A 17,574-nucleotide genomic window follows, 5' to 3' on the forward strand; every position below is an offset into this window, starting at 1 on the left:
AAAAGGCATTATCACGGACTTTTTCTCAAATTAAAGGTATGGACTAAAGGAATTGAAAATGTGCGTTTTTTGTTATTCATGTGATAATTGAACAATCGAATAATTCGGACATTTTCTTCGCTTCTTTGATATCCGAATTAACGAGGTTTTACTGTATATCCAGCAAAATATACTCCGTCTGGATGAACAGGTGGAGTAACGATTTTAAATCAACATATACCCAAAAGCGCGCCCTCAAATTCAATAAATATTTAAATAATTGACTCCAATCCACGCTGTGAAAGTGATTGGAAAGTAGAGCCTCAAACGACACCCACAACAATTGCCCATGCGACGTCACTTGAATTCACACACGTGGCTCTACAAAGAGTGAAACCAGAGATCTTGCCAGCCGTTACCTGGAATTCGCGGGGGCGACGTCCCGAACGCAGCAGCAGCGTCGGCCACTGCCGGGCTAGAGCGGCTGACGCCGCCGCTGTAGCCCGGCCGTGCGTCGCAGAAAGAAAACGGAGAGGAGCGTCCTTCTAAGGGTGAGATAGCGGAATCTAGCCATCCTGATGTGCTAGCTCGGGCTACACCACCGTGCGACACAAGCGCAGACACCGAAACAATTCGGCATGTGCGCTAAGTGATTCCCATTTATACCGTTAAACTAGTTAGTTCAGTAAGTTTGAGAATTGCCAGAAAGCTGAGGGAACTTTTATAATCGCTATTTATCAGGACCAGTTGCTCCTTTCGCCTTTTGTAATACCTCTTAAAACACAACCGAATTGGTAATCAGAAAACGGAGTCCCATTCGTAGCAAGCAGTGCGCAAAAGGTAACGTTTCTCTAGCGGCCAGATGTCTGCATGTGGTTTGTACATTTGATTTTCCCGCCCTGCAAACCAATCCTTAACGTATCTTTGCCGTACGACCACTTAATTTCATCGGGTCCGGGTTACCCTGGAGGTGCTGTCGAACAAGTTTATCAAGCCGTGCGAAGGCAGCGCGCAATGGACGCGAAGCTGCACCAAAACAGGCCCAAAACAACCATCGCAAAAGCAGACGACAAAGCCGTACCGCTGACGCCGCCGCCAGCGAGCAGGCACCTCTGCACGGGGAACGCTGGGAAAATTCGCCACGCCATCTATACTGTGCTCCGCGAGTGAACCCCCCCCCCCCCCCCCCCCCCCCACCTTTGCCGCCGCCTCCGCCGCGTTGGGTGTTTATTGTCCCGCACGCCGCGAAAGAACCGTTGGCTGGTAGAGGTAGAAAGCTTCGCTTTAAAACTGGTCAGCAGAAATCTCGGGGACCTTTCCACAGATGTCAGAGTTTCTACTTCTTTTTAGTGTTCAGCTGCCATGATCAACAAATGTTGATCGTGGCAAAACACTTGGACAATGAAATCTTCATTGTCCAAGTGTTTTCCTAGCCTACAATTCCTCAGTCACCACAGTCTCTCGCTAACGACAAGGCGGTGCACTCAGCAAAATAACTTGATCCAGCCACCCGCCACGCATTCGTCACGGCACATTGTTCAGTGCCCGCAGAAATTAGCGCTGACCCCCTCGGCACAGCAGCCAAAGAGCACGTTTACACAAGGAAGGCAAAATAGAGAGAACACCGCGAAAGCACGCATATCCTTTGTCCCCAGCTCAGGGCACCGGCGAACGACGGCGGCAAGCTCGCGCTACACAATTAGCGCGCAACAACGCAATAGGCGTCCGTTTTTCCTCCACCTGTATGTTAGGCACACTGTCTCTCTTTATTTTACTCGAGCGCTCTCCGCACGGACATTCAAGGGATGCTCTGAGGGCAGGCAGTAACGAGTGCGTAAAAATACCCGCGGCAACCGCGGGAGTAGTCGGCCGGTGGCGCGCTTTGGCTGCGCGCACAAAGAAGCATGGCTACTCAGATTTCCTTCCTTCCTGCTTTCCGGCACGGCCTCAATCGCCCCACGCACGCATACGTGGGCACACGCGCACGATCCAGCCGGCCCCCCAGAGGACGGTTCCGCGCTCCTTACACCGCCCACGAATGCGCGCAACGTGGACGAGCAATCAACCATGCATGCGCCTGGTCTAGTTACCGCATGGGAATCATTTTTTACTGGACTTCAGCTTCCCCTGCCCTTATTTTCGATAGAGCATCGTTACTGTGCCTAAGCTGGCTACTTATTTGCTCGCCTTTCTCTTCGAGTTCCGGCCCCGATTCGGTGGAGCAGGAAGACGATTACGTAAGGCCTACAGCCTGCTTCTCCGTATTTCTTTTCTTGAAACACCGCCGAGCGATACACCGCAAACGTGTCCTGCGTTCACCTGTGTTTTTTTTTTTTTTTTTGCATATTGTAAAAAGCGGCGGAACACCATTTTTCCAGGTCAAATGAGGCTACTTTAAACATTGCGCAAGAAAAAAAATAGAAAAGAGCCCCGCATGCAACGTGGTCCAAATAGCTAGCAATAAAAAGAAGCCGAGACGCGAAGAACAAATATGAACGTTGCTCTGTTCACATGTTCTCTTTGAGTGCGCGAACTCCATGAAGGCTAAAGTGTAATCTTGGGCACGACACCAGGAAATACAAAGCAGAACAGCCCGTTAGGGCCGCAGCAAGCAGTAGGTATAAGCTCTACGCAAAGTTTGCCCAGACAAACAAGCACCCGAATACGCAACATAAACAGATCCCATTAGGTTACTTCAACGTTTTTTGGGGGGTAGTTCAATTTTTAGTATTTGTAAGCTTTAACAATGTGTACTTTCAAGTTTATACCCGATACGGACACTGCACAGCGCACTCTGTTTACAGAGAGAGAGAGAGAGAGAGAGAGAGAGAGAGAGAGAGAAGTTTGACGCGGGTCGTGGCTGCTTAATCAAGTTTTATAAGGATGTCCAAAACCAAACAAAGCCCACTTTCTTGTCTTCGTTCGAAGTTTTGGGCGCGTAGGCGCGTTGAGAAAACATGCAGTGAAAAGGAAAAAAAATCAGGCCGTTTGAAAAACAGGTACCTTGGTCCTGGAAATGACGCGCAACTTGACTCCGTAGTCATGGCGTATAATAAAAAAAGGTTTTTTAATGTAGATCGTGGCTGTCGAGTCAAGTTTCAAATACTAATGTCTAAGTAAAAAAAATGTGTTGTTTCTGTTTTCTGTTTCTTCTTTCTCTTTCTTACGTACGTTTTTAATCCAGACGCCAAACATTGGGGGCATTGAAGAAGAAATGCGCAAAAAAAGAACAGAAAATTTAGATGCTTTGAATAACCAAGTCCTTTGGTCTTGAACATCGATGTGTAACTTGATTCCATGGGAACGAGATAAAATCAACATTTTTGTTTATGTAGGCCGTGGCTGTGGAATGAAGTTGCCAATGACGCCCAAGACCAAAGGACCTGTTTATTTAAATGACAGTGAAGGTTCCCCGTGGCTTCGGTATCAAATTACAAATAATGTCGAAGACCAAATGACACGTTTTTAAGGCCATTTGAGTTTGAAAATTGCGGCTAGGTTGACTCGTTAAAAAGGCAATTTTCGTAACCAAGTTTTTGATTAATAAAACTGGTAAAATAATGTGCAATAGTGAACGCCATCCAAATTACTGGTAATTTGTTTGGGCTAGAAATTCAGAATTTCTAGTTACTGGGCTACGTTTTGTGAAAAATTCTGTATGTTACAATCGAAATAGATATTCGATACAGTCGTACTGGATGAGCACGAGTATATGATATTTTTATGGCAAAGTCACAATAGAAATTCTGGGGTGTCTTAATGAAGGGATTCCTGAGTTTACGTTTGCTGAACTTTAATGCCGAGGTCGCAGCAGAAATATAGTGGAATCCTTACGGAGGACGTGACGAGTTCAAGATGACTAACTTCTGTGACGCAGTCACTACATAAATTCTGTGGAGTCCTTATGGAAACTGATAAGTTCGGGTTTACCGGGTTTCTATAGAGTGTGGCTATAGAAACTCTGTCGGTTTTTTTTATGAAGCCAAGTGTATGAGACGGGAGATGCCGGTGAGTTTCTGTTGAGTTTCTTGTGACTCCATGCGAGCTCATTAGAATTCACAACAGATTGGCAGTCTGTTTAACTGGAGGCTTAACGTTTAAATATACAGGTTGTGGCTGCGGAATAAAGTTTTGAATATCATCCAATACCAAAAAAAAAATGTTGTTTAGACCCCCTGATTTCCCATGCGCTCATGCCCACCATCCGGATAGCATTATTTTGTTGTTGTTAAGCGCAGGTTGCGCTCCCCGCATATATTAAGAATGTTTAAAATGATCAGTGCAGGATCGCACAAAGCCAGGTACGTTTACTTTATAATTAGGGTTCTTCGTTGTCGCGTAAAACACGATTTTGCTCAATATCCCCCCTCCCCTCCTTGAATGGCATTTACGAAAATCAGGCTTGGCGTAATCCGATTTCTTCCACAAAAAATGCAATCAAGAAATATATTTCTGGCCACAAAATGTGCTGTGGCCTAAAACGAAATTGTTATTGGCTAAGTGCAAGTGCGCTGAAGACAACGATTGTTATGTCACACATTCACCTTGTGAAAAGATTTTGTGTCATTAAATATAGCGGCTGCTGAATAATATCCTCTTGTGTATTGACGACGTTTAAAAAGAAAGATTGCTCCCCGGCTCACAACTTTGGAAATAGTCCCCGATTTTCCGCCCAATTTTCGATAATGTTGTGACCCGAAAGCGAAGGGCTCTAATTATAACCTTTGTATACCTGGTATTCATCGGCATAGCGAAGCTGAGTATTCCGGAAAATTATCCAAGAAAAATGCTTTCCGCGCGGTGCAACCAAATTGTTCCGCTCTTGTAAACCTTCTCTTTCACGTCACTTATACCCGTGTCACACGGGTACTTTCAATCGCGATTGAGTCGATACGGATCGAGCTCAATCCGGATCGGGCGCTGCTACAAGGTCAGTTTCAATCGCGATCGAGTCCGATCCCGCTCGAACTCAATCCTGGTTTCTCAGGCGCGAGATTGAGGTTTCCAAGCACGACCGGACGAAAGCGGTGATACTCTCGTCCCAGCTCAGTAATGGCACAGAATGTGACAACTTCAACTAACGCCAGAAATTGTATCAAATAACTTGAACCAAATAAGCATGCGGGAGCATTTATATAGTTACGTATACCTACGACCGCGCAGAGTTACTAGACGTCGGTCGCGAAGTACATTTTTGGCACCGTCTGGCGTACGTGAGTGCAACCGGTGCAACTTCTCGATCGGGATTGAAACGTGCCGTGTAGCTGCGGCGATGCTTCGAGCGCGTTCGGAAACTCGATCGCGATTCACTTCAATCCGGATTGAAAGTGCCTGTGTTACAAGGGTATTAAACAGTGAAGCGACGTCATCAGGCTTGAAGTTTATTTATGCGCGACGTTATTCTTCCTTCGTTATTTTTTTCCCCTTTCATTTCAAACTGAAAATACGCGTCGCATCGCAAAGCGCCCCGCAGTTTCCGCTGGCTTTAAACTGTGCTCATCGTGTCATCGTAAATGCGCAAGCATTGTGCTAGATTCTGAACTCATGTAGACATGCTTTATACTAATGGCACATCTTTTACTCGCATGCTCAAGCACCCAACAAGCATCGAACTCAGTAAAACATTGCATAGCAACTAATGAATCGTGGTTAAATGGAAAACTCCCTCGTCTCGCGAATTGCAGGGATTTGATAGTTGGGCAGGGAGCTTCTAGATAAAACGCGACGTGTGTGCGTAGCATTTTATGTTACACTTGGACCGATGAAACGTTCCCACTCGTAATCGATGCGATGGGACGGGATGAGGGCCAGGTAACCATTTTACGACATGACGTGAGTACATGGTAAAATTTGCAAAGTAAATTAGAAGCAAAAAAAAAATCGGGAGAAACAAGGGAATGAACATGCTGGAAGGGAAATATTACTTGGCACAGTCACTGTAGGCCTTGTGTTACACGACTCGTGTACACGCAACACCAGAAAAATGGCTGACAATATAATCAGCAAAGCACCTCTCCCATATTTCATGGAAGGCTTGTGACGTTTCGGTGGTGGTCGCGTTCACAGAAGCACAGAAATTTGGGCCCCAGACCATGCTGCTGTGTCCGGCAACGAAGGTGCTCACCAGCGCTCCCCACAGCGGGCGTTCGCCGAGCTGAGGAAGTCTGCCATTGTCCTTCCCAGAAATCACACGGCATTATTGCATAGAGATTATATCCCAATGCGCACAAAACTCTCACTAACGAACAGAAACGTATCGTTCGAGGCATCCAAAGGAACACCTTTCCGTGCACCCAACTACAGTGGTGCCGTGCACATTCCGGCACCACTTAACCATACCACGAGGCCACTAACTCTGCTTACCACCAAATAACGACTACTGAGAATTATTTTCATGTCACAACCTACGTACCAACGTCACGCGGTTTCAGCACTAGCTGCCAGCTCTCATTACAACGAATAGCCAATTTGCAATATTCGCAAAAAAAAATTAACAAAACAATCAGAACATCGCGTAAAGTACCTCCACGACATCCGGCATGTATTTTTATTTATTTTTCGTTTCGAAGGGGTTCCTTTAGTAGAATCTTTCCTTGTTTTTCTGCTCTCATGTCCTCTGCCTCCATTTGTTTGGGTATCACTGCCCCCCCCCCCCCCCTCCCGGAATTTTTAACGCGTCGTAGGCCTGTGGCACAACAGAAAGCGTGTGAGCATCCGTGCAGGGTGTGGTAAACTGAGCAGGTATTTGGCGTAGCTTTTATTCAACCATGGCGACGGGCCTAACCCCTCGCTGGAGGAAATGACAACCCAGCGAAATAGCAGTCACTGTGAAATATCGCTGTGGCTAGCCCACGCATAGTGCTTGGAGTGGTGGCTGTCACGATGTGGCCGCTATAGTGTTGCGAACCATTGGCACCCATGGCATAGGCGAAGTGGCCCATTGGCCGCTGCAAGTGACCGTTGCAAGCTCTCGAGCACAAATATCACTGTCCCTATGGTTTAAGGAGATGGTTAAGAAATCCAGGCGGCACACGTCAGAATAAGTGCCCTCTCATGAAGGGACATGTTAGCTGCGAAATAGGAACTCGTTCTGAAGCATGATTACGAAATGCGAATATGTTACGGTGAAAGCCGAACCCAGTGCGCAGGCATCAACGGATAAAATTTTATTTTCCGTCTCTCCTATGTTGCGAGCTTAGCCTGTGGTAAGGAACTGCTGCTTTCCCAGGCACACAGCCCATTAAAGTTTGTCCTTATTACTGAAGAAGTGGGTGTGCAAGGAGAGTTCAGCTGAAAAAAAAAAATGGATAAAACAAAATTTTTCAAAAGGCGAGCCATAAGCCTATCAACTGGCTCATTTTCCGGCAATCTTTCATTAAAACACGAGTTAGGGACATCATCCTCACTACGCGCAAAAAGACGCGGACGAAAGACTGAGGTAAACACAAACCCAAACAGGGAAACGTTTAAATGTTGGCAGACTCTTCTGCCCGATGCCTGGAGAGAAAGAGAGAGGATCGTTTAATGAGACAGGAGATGTCAGTCATGCACAGTGCTAGGCTTGCTATTTCAGATGGTCGGTAAATACGTTCTTAGCATTAAATGCAAACACAAGAGAGAAGGGTGCCCACGAGCACGCAGTCTCGCACACTTCTGCCGCAAAGTAATCATGCTTCGTCCTGCGAGTGTTTCCTGACTTCCCATCTGCAGGCTACTCTTTTTTTTTTTTCTTTTATGGCTACCTCTGTTGGAGACTTCGGTCGGCCCGCACTTCCCAGCGACTCTGAATTACCTCTCCCCGCTTTCGCATTCCAAAGCAGCCCAAACACCCTTTCGGCCATTATGTACTAGGCTAGAGTGTACTATAGAAGGATACACTCCAGCAAGGCGTCAGTGCATGGTGTGGGACGACGCCCAGCCAGTAAACAGAGAACGTGTGTATCCGTGCAGTGGCGATATCGGCCGCAGTGCGTGCTCCCTGGGTCGTGAGAGCAGGCAGTGCAGCACACGCCGGCTTCTGCTCATTCGCGGCACCCGTGATTTCAGCGGCGCTCCAGGCGAATTACGTCCGACCGGCTACACGAGTAAACTGGTATACAGGGTTGTTTGCATATGGCCGCACTACACGGCCGCGTAACGCGCAGTGACCATTGCCACACTTTTCCCCAGTCAGTGGCAGGACGAATAGGCGGGAAGCGGCCCCTTGCGGCATGCGTCACATGACCGCTGCTTTGCAAAATATTGCTTTTCGCGCGAACGTCCCATTCTTACGAACTCTGCCAGGCCGGTTTTATGGTAGAATACGATGCATGCCTGGCTCCGAGGAAACATTTTGCCTCAGGTATACGCGTCCGCCACGACGCGTCGAATTCGAGATACCATCGGGAATCCCCTTGAGACAAACGGGCGGGATCGAGACCACGCTCAGGAGAATCACTCATCCCGCTCCTCACTAATGAATGAAATGCGCGGTTCAGCAATACGATGAGAGGCAGTGAGTGGTGTCGAGCAGTGGGAAGATCCGCCATCACTCCTCCTCCACAGGAGAGCGGATAGAGCAGGAGAGTGTTGACGAATACGCCGGCCATCGCATTATCTGTTCTGACCCATTTCTTAATCATGAGAATCATTCCTGTTTAGTTTTCATTGGTGTACATGTATTATTGAGTACTATACTTTTTCGGCCAACCAAGCTGCGGGGACCCCACTTCCGCTCGTGCTTCCCTACCGTGGCAACACAGCCAAAAAAAGACTGCACATATTACCTGCAAAAGAAAGAAATGCACACGGAGCAACTACGCCCGCGTATAATGAAACACGCGGCCATACGCTCCTGTGAGAGCAGAAGAAAGGTATACGGCGTGTGTCGTCAGAGAAGCCCCTTTCATAAGCGAAAGATGGTTAAAACGCAAACCTTTCTCCCATGCAACCTGAGTCAAAGCCAAAGTCCAAAATACCCTCTCCCAAAGTCCAAACTGCCAGAATCCAAAGCCAGCGTTCAACCCCACACCACCAAAGTCCAAAGATAAAGTACTATTCTGCTTAGAAAATGTATTTCATTATCATCATCATCGCTTCCCTGCAATGTGTTTGCAGTTGGCTTTCCTGAAGTGCTTAGAATATATTTCATCCTCATCATCATCATTGCGTTCCTGCAGTGTGTTTAAAGTTGGCTTTCCTGCAGTGTGTTCGGAATGTATTTCATCATCTCGATTGCTTTTCTGCAGTTAGTTTAAAGTTGGCTTTCCCGCAGTGCATGTTGCTCGGACGCACGACGCCAGTGACGCTTAGAAAGCTTGGCTTAAAAAAAAAGAAACTCCTCACTCTGTGTATATGTGTGTTGCGTGCGTGCTTGCGCGTGTGTAGGGCGAACGCGCAACAACGCAAAACCATTGAAAATTTGGAACGGAAGCTAACAGAGACCATGGAACTAATGAAGAGCAACATTATCCAACAACAGCAAGTGCCACAGATACCGCAAGCGGCTCCAGCGAGCGCAGACAACAACGAGGCAGCGGGGAAACCATCAGCAACCTCAGAGCCGGCGCCAAAGAAGAAAGCTCTCGAGCTCCTCAAGGAGCTCAAGCTCGCCGACAGAATGGACAGAACGGAAGACAATATAGAGAAGATAACAGTTCGCATGAAACAGAACGAGGCTCAACAAGCAGCACGGTTCGCAAGACTGGAACAGGCGCTTCAAAGCCAAACGGATTCGATGCAAGAGAACATCGCAGCAGCTGTACAGCAGAGCGTGGCGGCAGCAGTGCAGCAGAGCGTGGCGGCAGCAGTTTGTAGCAGCAGCCGTGCAACAGAGCATGGCGGCAGCATTACAACAACTCAGAGAAGAGCTAAACATGAGCAACCCAACATGGACCGCAGCACAACCAGCACAGTAAAGGTCTGGCAATGGAACTGCCACGGTTTCGCAAGTAAGAAGGCAGTCCTACAACAGCACATTCGACCCTCAACCAGGAAGCCCGACATCATTTTGATTCAGGAGACCCTCGTAGAGGAGACCCGCCTCCCAGGGTACAAAGCCTACGCCAGCCCGCCCAGCCGAGTTGCCAACGGCAAGGGACGAGGCGTGTGCACCCTGGTGAGGAAGGGACTGAAGTACGAGGAAAGGGAAGGACTAAAGAAATCACTGATCGAACACACGATGACCGAAGTTATCACCGGACAGAAGCGGAAACAGTGCACCTTCATCATGAACATATACAGCAGTCCGAGCCACCGCAGGCAGATATTCAAGGCACTCCTCCATAAGGCTTGCAGAACTGCCGGCAGGGATGACAACCTCATCAAATGCGGGGACTTCAATGCACACAACCAACCATGGGGCTACACCACAAACAACGCCAAGGGAAACAGTCTTCTAACCGATGCTACGGAAGAAGGATTTACCCTCATAAAAGACCCAACGTACCCGACGCGGACCGGCAATTCAACGTGCCGAGACACCACGCCGGACCTTACCTTCGTTAGAATATCACAAGGCGGTCGAACCCCATCGTGGATCAACACCGGCCACAACCTAGGAAGCGACCACTTAATGATCGAGGTGACGATACCGCTTAAAGGAAAATCGCACGAGAAGCGCATCCACAAGCTCAGAGACTGGGACCTCTACAGAACCCCATTACCGGGCGAAGAGGAAGAGATACAGGACGTGGACGAGTGGTCTAACAAGATCATGGAACACGTCACAGCAGCAACCAAGGAAACTGAAACGGATGTGGAAATCGTAAAGATGGACAGCCACCTAGCGCACATGCTGGAGGCAAAGACCTCCAGCTGGAGGCAAAGACATGCTGGGGGCAAAGAGATGGCAGAAACAACGCACCAACCGGAGACTACGAAAGAAAGTGGCCGAGCTAAATCATGCCATCGGGAAACACTGCCGATCGCTATGCCGACAGCAGTGGAACGAGATGTGCAGCGCAGCCGACGGCCAATTACACGTAGGAAAGACGTGGGCCATGCTCCGTCACCTACTGGACGAAACAAAGACAAAGTCCCACCAGAGAGACAGTCTGAACAAGACCCTGAACAAGGCGTCACGGGAACTGGGAAAGGGAGAGATGCGCAAACGCATCAACGACAAGCATCAACGACAAGAGGAAACGCATCCAGACTACTGGAGTACGGTGAACGAGAAGCTGGACAGAGACATTGAAACATGGGAGGTACGGACGGCGGTACACGAGCTGAACTGCCGATCTGCAGCCGGTCCGGACAGGGTTACGAACAAGGCACTCAAGCACATCAACGAGGCTGCGATCGCAAGCTTGACGGCTCTCTTCAACAAGTGTTGGAGGGCGTGCAAGCTACCCAAGAACTGAAGACAGCCAAGACCATCCTAATACCAAAGACAGGGAAGCCGCCGGGCATCGAGAACCTCCGTCCCATCTCTCTGACTTCGTGCGTCGGTAAAATGCTGGAGCACGTTCTCATGAACAGATGGCAGGAATACCTCGAGGACAATGACCTGTATCCCGACTCCATGATCGGATTCAGGAGCAAGCTGATCACGCAGGACGCGACGCTCCAACTCAAGACCGAGATCCTGGACGACGAGACCAGGACCAAGGACAACAAGGCAATACTGGGGCTGGACTTGCAAAGTGCCTTCGATAAATTGAAGCACTCGGCAATTCTAGCCCAAGTCTGCGCTCTGAACATGGGAGCCCGGACGTAGGACTACGTTAGGGATTTCCTAACGGGGCGCACGACAAAGATCCAAGCAGGTGACGAAACCTTCGAGGAGAAGAAGCTCGGCAGCGTCGGGACCAGGCATGGCTCGGTGATCTCGCCGTTGCTTTTCAACCTCGTCATGATTGGGGTCGCTCGCCGCCTTGAGTCGGTAGCGGGCGTACGGCACACCATATACACCGACGATATAACACTATGGGTTCCGGGCGGCAGCGACGGACAGATGTGTCTGAACTTGCGGACAACCACAACGAGACGGCGAACTCTGTTGCGCGAGAATTGTCTGACCGCGCAGCAGAAACGAGCCCGTCTGCAGAGCTGTAGGCGGAAACTAAAGATTGGATGGGCACGTTCTACGAAATGACAAAGTACTATCGGATGAACAGAGGAGTAATGAAACCGCCGTACCCTGATCTTACCAGGGAGCAGGCGACGCTATTTAGACAGCTGCAGACGGGCTCGTTATTGATTCCGGTCGTAATGAAGCACATGTGCCCAGAACAGTATCCGGACGACACGTGTAAGGTGTGCCGCAGGGCTCGGGCCAAGATGATCCACATCCTGTGGGATTGTGCAGCAAGACCAGCAGAAGCGGAAACAGAGAATGTGATCCCGCCGTGGCTTCAAGACGCGGCGCGGAGCTATAATAAGGAAGACCAACTCCTGGCCGTCCAGCAGATCCTGGAGGCCCCCGAAAGACAGCGACCGAGCGAAAGCTGCGAGGCGTCAGCCACCCCTCTGGGTAAAGGCGACTAGCCTGGAGGCGAGTAGCAAGGACGCTGACGAGTAGAGGGTCTAGAAAGGGCCGACGTTAGGCCGCGTCTAGGTATACCGGCAACGGGGTGCCTACTGCAGGTGATTCAATAAAGTCTTTGTTATGTCATGTCATGCGCGTGTGTATGTGTGTATGTGTATGTGTACGTGCGCGTGCGTGCATGCGCGCGCGTGCCAGCAGAAGTTAGAAATGCACACCACGAGTTTGCAGCATAGCACGAACCCCACTAACGTGGCCACGTGTTCTTTACATCCGATCAAATTTCCGGAGACCTATACAAGCGAGTCAAATATATATCTAGGGGGCACAGAACGTGAGCTGACAGCTATGGTACAGGAACGCATTCTCGTTCACACGCTCCCCAAGTTAGATGACATCCAAACAGGCGTATCAATCACTCACTGAGCCAATGACAACAGGCCTCCTACCCACAGAGAGCGATTGGCCGACATGTTTCGGGCTGCTGCGAACGCCCGACAGCGCTTTCTGCATGCAGAAGCTCTTGGACATGAATGAAAGACGAGCACGCCTTTTGCGGCAGCCATGCTTTCATCTACAGGCGTTTGACTGCACGACGTTGATTCGTTTAACAAAATGCAGGCTGAAATGAAAATGAAAACAAAAACAAAAAAGCACAGCATATCCGGACGCGATGAGTGGATCTCGGCCTGGTTTCATGACGTTTCTGGAAAAAGGCGCCACGCGCGTCTTCTGATATGGCGGGCGAAAGGCTGAACCATGACTCTCTGTACATGTATATAACATAAACATACGTGTGGGCCATCGACGTTTACTTATCAGAGACAAGAACTATAGGCGATAATGCGTTAAACATTACGGAGTATGAGAACCCCAAACACACAGCTCAACGAGATTGGAAGCAGAACATAAGAACACAGTGAGATAAGGTGAAAGATGCAAGACAACAGACAAGGTGCTACGCTCATATGATGAACCATTGCGGCGTATGAGAAACCCAAACACACAGCGCAACGAGATTGGAAGCAGAACATAAGAACAAAGTGAGATAAGGTGAAAGATGTAATATAACATACAAGATGCTACGCTCACATGATGAACCAAGCCGTACAAAAATAGTCGCCAAAAGCTGAACCTTTAAGAGTCATTCCATTCTCGTTTCATGTCCGCAGAGCAGTTCTCTGCGCTGAGGAGCGAGAAATGACAGGCGGCTAGAATGGATGAGGTTCTGTTGAGCGTTTCCACACAAATGACTGCGCGTTACGAACCCGACAGAGGCGAGCAGAGTTCGCGGAAGCTGCCCGTGGAGGCTCACAAAGGGACTGGGTGAAACAAGTGAAATAAGGAACCTGCCATGGTATGTACTGAATGTACAGTGAAATCAGCGACTGTTATTATTGTCCTGATTGTTGGTACTGCATGCAATACAATAGAGAGTTATACAGAGCGGAGAACCGGTCCCGGTACGGTACCCGGTAAACCTGCGCATGCGCACAGCCAGTTTTTCCGGCTCCGCGCATGCGCACTGGCGCCGGTCGCCTACCGGGTACCATACCGGGACCGGTTCACCACTCTGCTATAACTCTCTAACAGCTGGTTCCGAAAACCAGCGAAGGGAAAACAAGCACGTCAACTAGCAAAATAGCCGTGGCACAAGGCCTGTCGTACCAGCGACTATCAACCACGAATACTAAAACGCCGCAACAGTGCATAGTAGGAGGTAGGGCGGTACGCCACATACTCACAGGAGGTCGAAGTGAGTGGTGTAGCAACGCTACCGGGTAATCCTGCCGAAGCCGACGACTGATATGCAGAAATCGGAACAAGGACTGATGCGCGTCTGTTCGCTTGCTTCGCACGGCTTCCGAAGTACAGAGCCGTTTCTTCGACGCCCGAACAGCGTGGCAGCGTCTCGTGTCACGCGAGTAGAGGCGACGATAGCGCGCCGTACGACGACCTCTCGAAGGCACAGACGACAGACGGTGCACCGTCGATGTGGTCAGAAGACAATAATGGCTGGCTCGCCGGAAAAAGTGAGAGCGGTCGAATTGTGCGTCCCAGCGGCGAACACCGGGTAGGGCTGGCTCAGGGAGGTCCGCAAGAATGCACCACGGTGACGACCAGAGAGTGCCGAAACGCAGTGCAGGGGGCGCAGTGACAGGAGCAGCGCACACGGGGCGCGTGCCTCCGAAGGCGCTCCGGCGAGGTTCTGGCGGCCAGTACTAAAGGCGAGCGGCCCCCAAGGCGATCGCCAGACCTGCCGGGAGAAAGGGGGTCACTGACGCCTTTCCTGCCCGGCCACCAGTTTTGGAAGGAAGCAACGTCCGCCGCTGGCGCCGAAGAATGCAAGGGTGGCTCCGCCGCCGGGGATATAATCACCCACGTGGCGCTAATCACTCCCCCCGATCCCCGCCGGTTCCGTCGTAACGACCAGTGGAGAGCGTGCGCCTTTCTCCATTGTTTCACCGCCTGCTTCCTCGTTCCGCGATCTTCCCCTCTTTTGAGCTAAACAGAAAAGAACAGGTTCTTTTGTGCCTGTCGGTGTACACGTACTGAGCTGGGCACGCCGTCATAACACCCCAGTGTTTATCCCAAGGACAAAATGTTCGTTACGCGGAGGTCCCCCGGCGCGTAAACACACATATTAGAGAACGCTGCCGTTTTTGCACGCGTGGTTTTTTATTTGATGGAATAAATTAGCGTCCTTATTGCGCTCAAAATACATTTAGAAGTAGCCAGCAGACTGTTGAGGGCATGCCTGGCACTTTCCCCACGGATTCGAAAAACAGAACGCTCTTCAGTACTCGGGATCGAACCCACCAGGACTCCTACGTGGCATTCATACCTGGCCGAACGGTCAGAACCACTTGACAAAAAAATTACTGACGATTACTATACTCCCTAATGCGAAATTTGTTCGCAGCGCTAACTGCAGTCTTCTCGGTCACGGCGCATTTCTGCTACGAATCAGGAAGTGATCGCGTGATTAGCGAACGCACTGCGGCGCGCGCTACTCGCTGGAGTTTTGGCGACATGCAGCGCCTCTAGCGGCCGACGCCTCTGGGTAGTACAAAAGCAGACGACCCTCACCGCCCTCCATGTGTTTTCAATTACAAGCCAGAGCGAATGTTGGTTGTACTTAATTTAATCACATTGTGGTTCGTCTAATTGACTGCATACCGAATAAAATGCCCTAAAAGTAGTTGCAGAGGCTAAACAAAATAATATCTGCTACAAGGAGCCGATTTATCGGCGTTTTGTTTGAGCGAGCTGTCGTGATCGTCGCGGCGTGGGGCAGGTCGGGTGGTCTAACTTCTTGACGATAATTATCGCTCGCTCTTCTTGCGTGAAAGTCACAAAGGAAAGTTCACAAGCAGCATAAACAGAACGTTGCTGAGCCTGAAGTAACTGTAAATGGTCGCTTCAGCAGGAGCATGCCAGCGGACGCGAGGAGCGCAGCCGATTCAGCGGACGCTGCTGGCCTGGCAACTCCTCGAAAACGAGTGGAGAATTTGTTTTGTATTTTCGCAAAGTAAATGATTCTTGCTTAACATTTTACGCCACACGGTTTACGAACGGCGGGTTACACGTATACTAGCGAGTACGGGAGGCAATACCTTCGAATAAACAAATTGAGCGCAATTAAAGGACGCGAATCAAGCACCGAATCGCAGGTCCGTTGCCTTATTAGATGTGTGGCGTAACACAGTCGCCTACACGGTGCACGGCCCAAATATTTACAAAAGATCGTCACTGGCTGTGTTGGTTATCTTCTATAGTGCAGGGGTCGTCGCTAATATGAACGCCGACACGTAAGTTTTGTCCTCAAAAGGGATTGGACTGCGAGACAATAACAGATCAGAATTCATCGCTTCCAGCTGCATTGTCCCCCATCTTCAGACTTCACCAGATTATTGTCGAATATTATTCGCTGACTTTTTTTCTTTTTCCTTCAAAGCCACCCCCCCCCCCCCCTCTCCCACCCGATTTGCCGTCGAGCCCTCCGCCGTGTCGACTTCATGCAACTCGGCACTACACCTCGAAACGTTGCCGATCCTTACTTTAGTCTATTAAGAGCGAACTAGGAATATATGATGCAAGCGCGTAATTAAATACGGTGAGAGCATCAAGAAAACGCAACGGCCACTCAGTTCGCCGACCACTTTGTTTTACAGCCACTAAGTTCAGAAGCACAAACATATTTGACGCTTATGACGCTCGCTGCATTTTGTGACCGAGCCACGGAAAAAACGGCAAGCTATAGCACTGCAATATGTATTCGTAACGATGACTCAAACCAGCAGTGTTTATTGAAAATGCACGCATAAGTGCGCAGGTGCGCAAAAGTACGGCTCACCGGAGCGGACGAGCCTGCGGTCCGCGAGACTCGTTGGCTTTTACGCGCGATCATCGCCGATTGCGTTACTCCTCTTGTTTGATCGGCTGTTGTTGAAAAGTCCTTGTCATTAAGCGTATTAGTATAAACAAGAAGCTTTCACTTCAAATTTCACTTCATACGACCGTCGATCGGTGAATCTGCGAGTGGCAGAGCGCCGTCACCGTCCCAGCACTTTCGTCGACGCTGTAAACGTATTTAGCGCTGCAAGGCTTTTTTCCCTGATGCCAAGTTGATCGCCGGACGAGATCGGACGCGTCGGGGATGGGCTGGAGACCGTGTAGCAAAACAATCGGCAGTATCGAGCTCATTTTGCTTCTGTCAACACGGGATCCTATGGGACCCCCGCAACTTTGTACTACCCGGAAGTACTGCCCGGAAGCCGGTTTCGCAGCGCCCCCTGGGCAGCGCAGGAGCCCTATCTCGCAGCGCGTCGCCGCCGCCGAGCATGTTGTGTGTAAATCTTGTCTGAACATCCCCCGCAAATGTGACGTGGTTCGGTTGAGCCACGCAGCGAGGAGGACGCCGAAGGACCACATGCAGCACGCAGGCATGCTGGGCTTCTGCTCGGTCGCGCCGCCCTCCCCTTCAAGGCACATTCCCACTTGCGACTCTGGCACGTCACGCGACGGCGCGCGACGTGTGTCGCGCGATGAGGCGGTGTTCGCACTTGCGACGAGCGATGATGCGACTGCGTTTAGCGGAGCTGTTACCCGACCTGTATACGAGTTCC

At 50.0% G+C, this 17,574-nt stretch overlaps 2 protein-coding genes across 3 annotated transcripts in view; one reads left to right on the plus strand and one right to left on the minus strand.

The window, feature by feature from the left end:
- Positions 1–17,574, minus strand: part of Baldspot (elongation of very long chain fatty acids protein baldspot) — a 140,175-nt gene that overhangs the window by 72,686 nt on the left and 49,915 nt on the right. The window contains exon 1 of one of the 2 annotated variants that reach the window (XM_077678629.1): positions 14,191–14,652. The exons of the other annotated variant lie outside the window; for it this stretch is intronic. The gene's annotated coding sequence lies outside the window, so the exon portion shown is untranslated. Of the gene's footprint in view, positions 1–14,190; positions 14,653–17,574 lie in introns of those variants that run through there. 2 annotated transcript variants of the gene reach the window in all.
- LOC144158997 (uncharacterized) lies at positions 9,404–11,321 on the plus strand. Its single transcript, XM_077690226.1, has 2 exons — positions 9,404–10,796; positions 10,945–11,321. The coding sequence occupies exons 1-2, from the start codon at positions 9,404–9,406 to the stop codon at positions 11,319–11,321; spliced, it is 1,770 nt and encodes a 589-aa protein (XP_077546352.1).

Source organism: Haemaphysalis longicornis, unplaced genomic scaffold (genome assembly GCF_048455015.1).
Source record: "Haemaphysalis longicornis isolate Haplotype H1 unplaced genomic scaffold, Haemaphysalis longicornis Haplotype H1 scaffold_1, whole genome shotgun sequence".
Taxonomy (NCBI): domain Eukaryota; kingdom Metazoa; phylum Arthropoda; class Arachnida; order Ixodida; family Ixodidae; genus Haemaphysalis; species Haemaphysalis longicornis.

Coding starts and splice junctions, on each gene's coding strand:
- LOC144158997 (XM_077690226.1), top strand. CDS start 9,404: ATGGAACTAATGAAGAGCAACATTATCCAACAACAGCAAGTGCCACAG. Junction 10,797..10,944: donor GAGGCAAAGACATGCTGGGG/GCAAAGAGATGG, acceptor AATTACACGTAG/GAAAGACGTGGGCCATGCTC.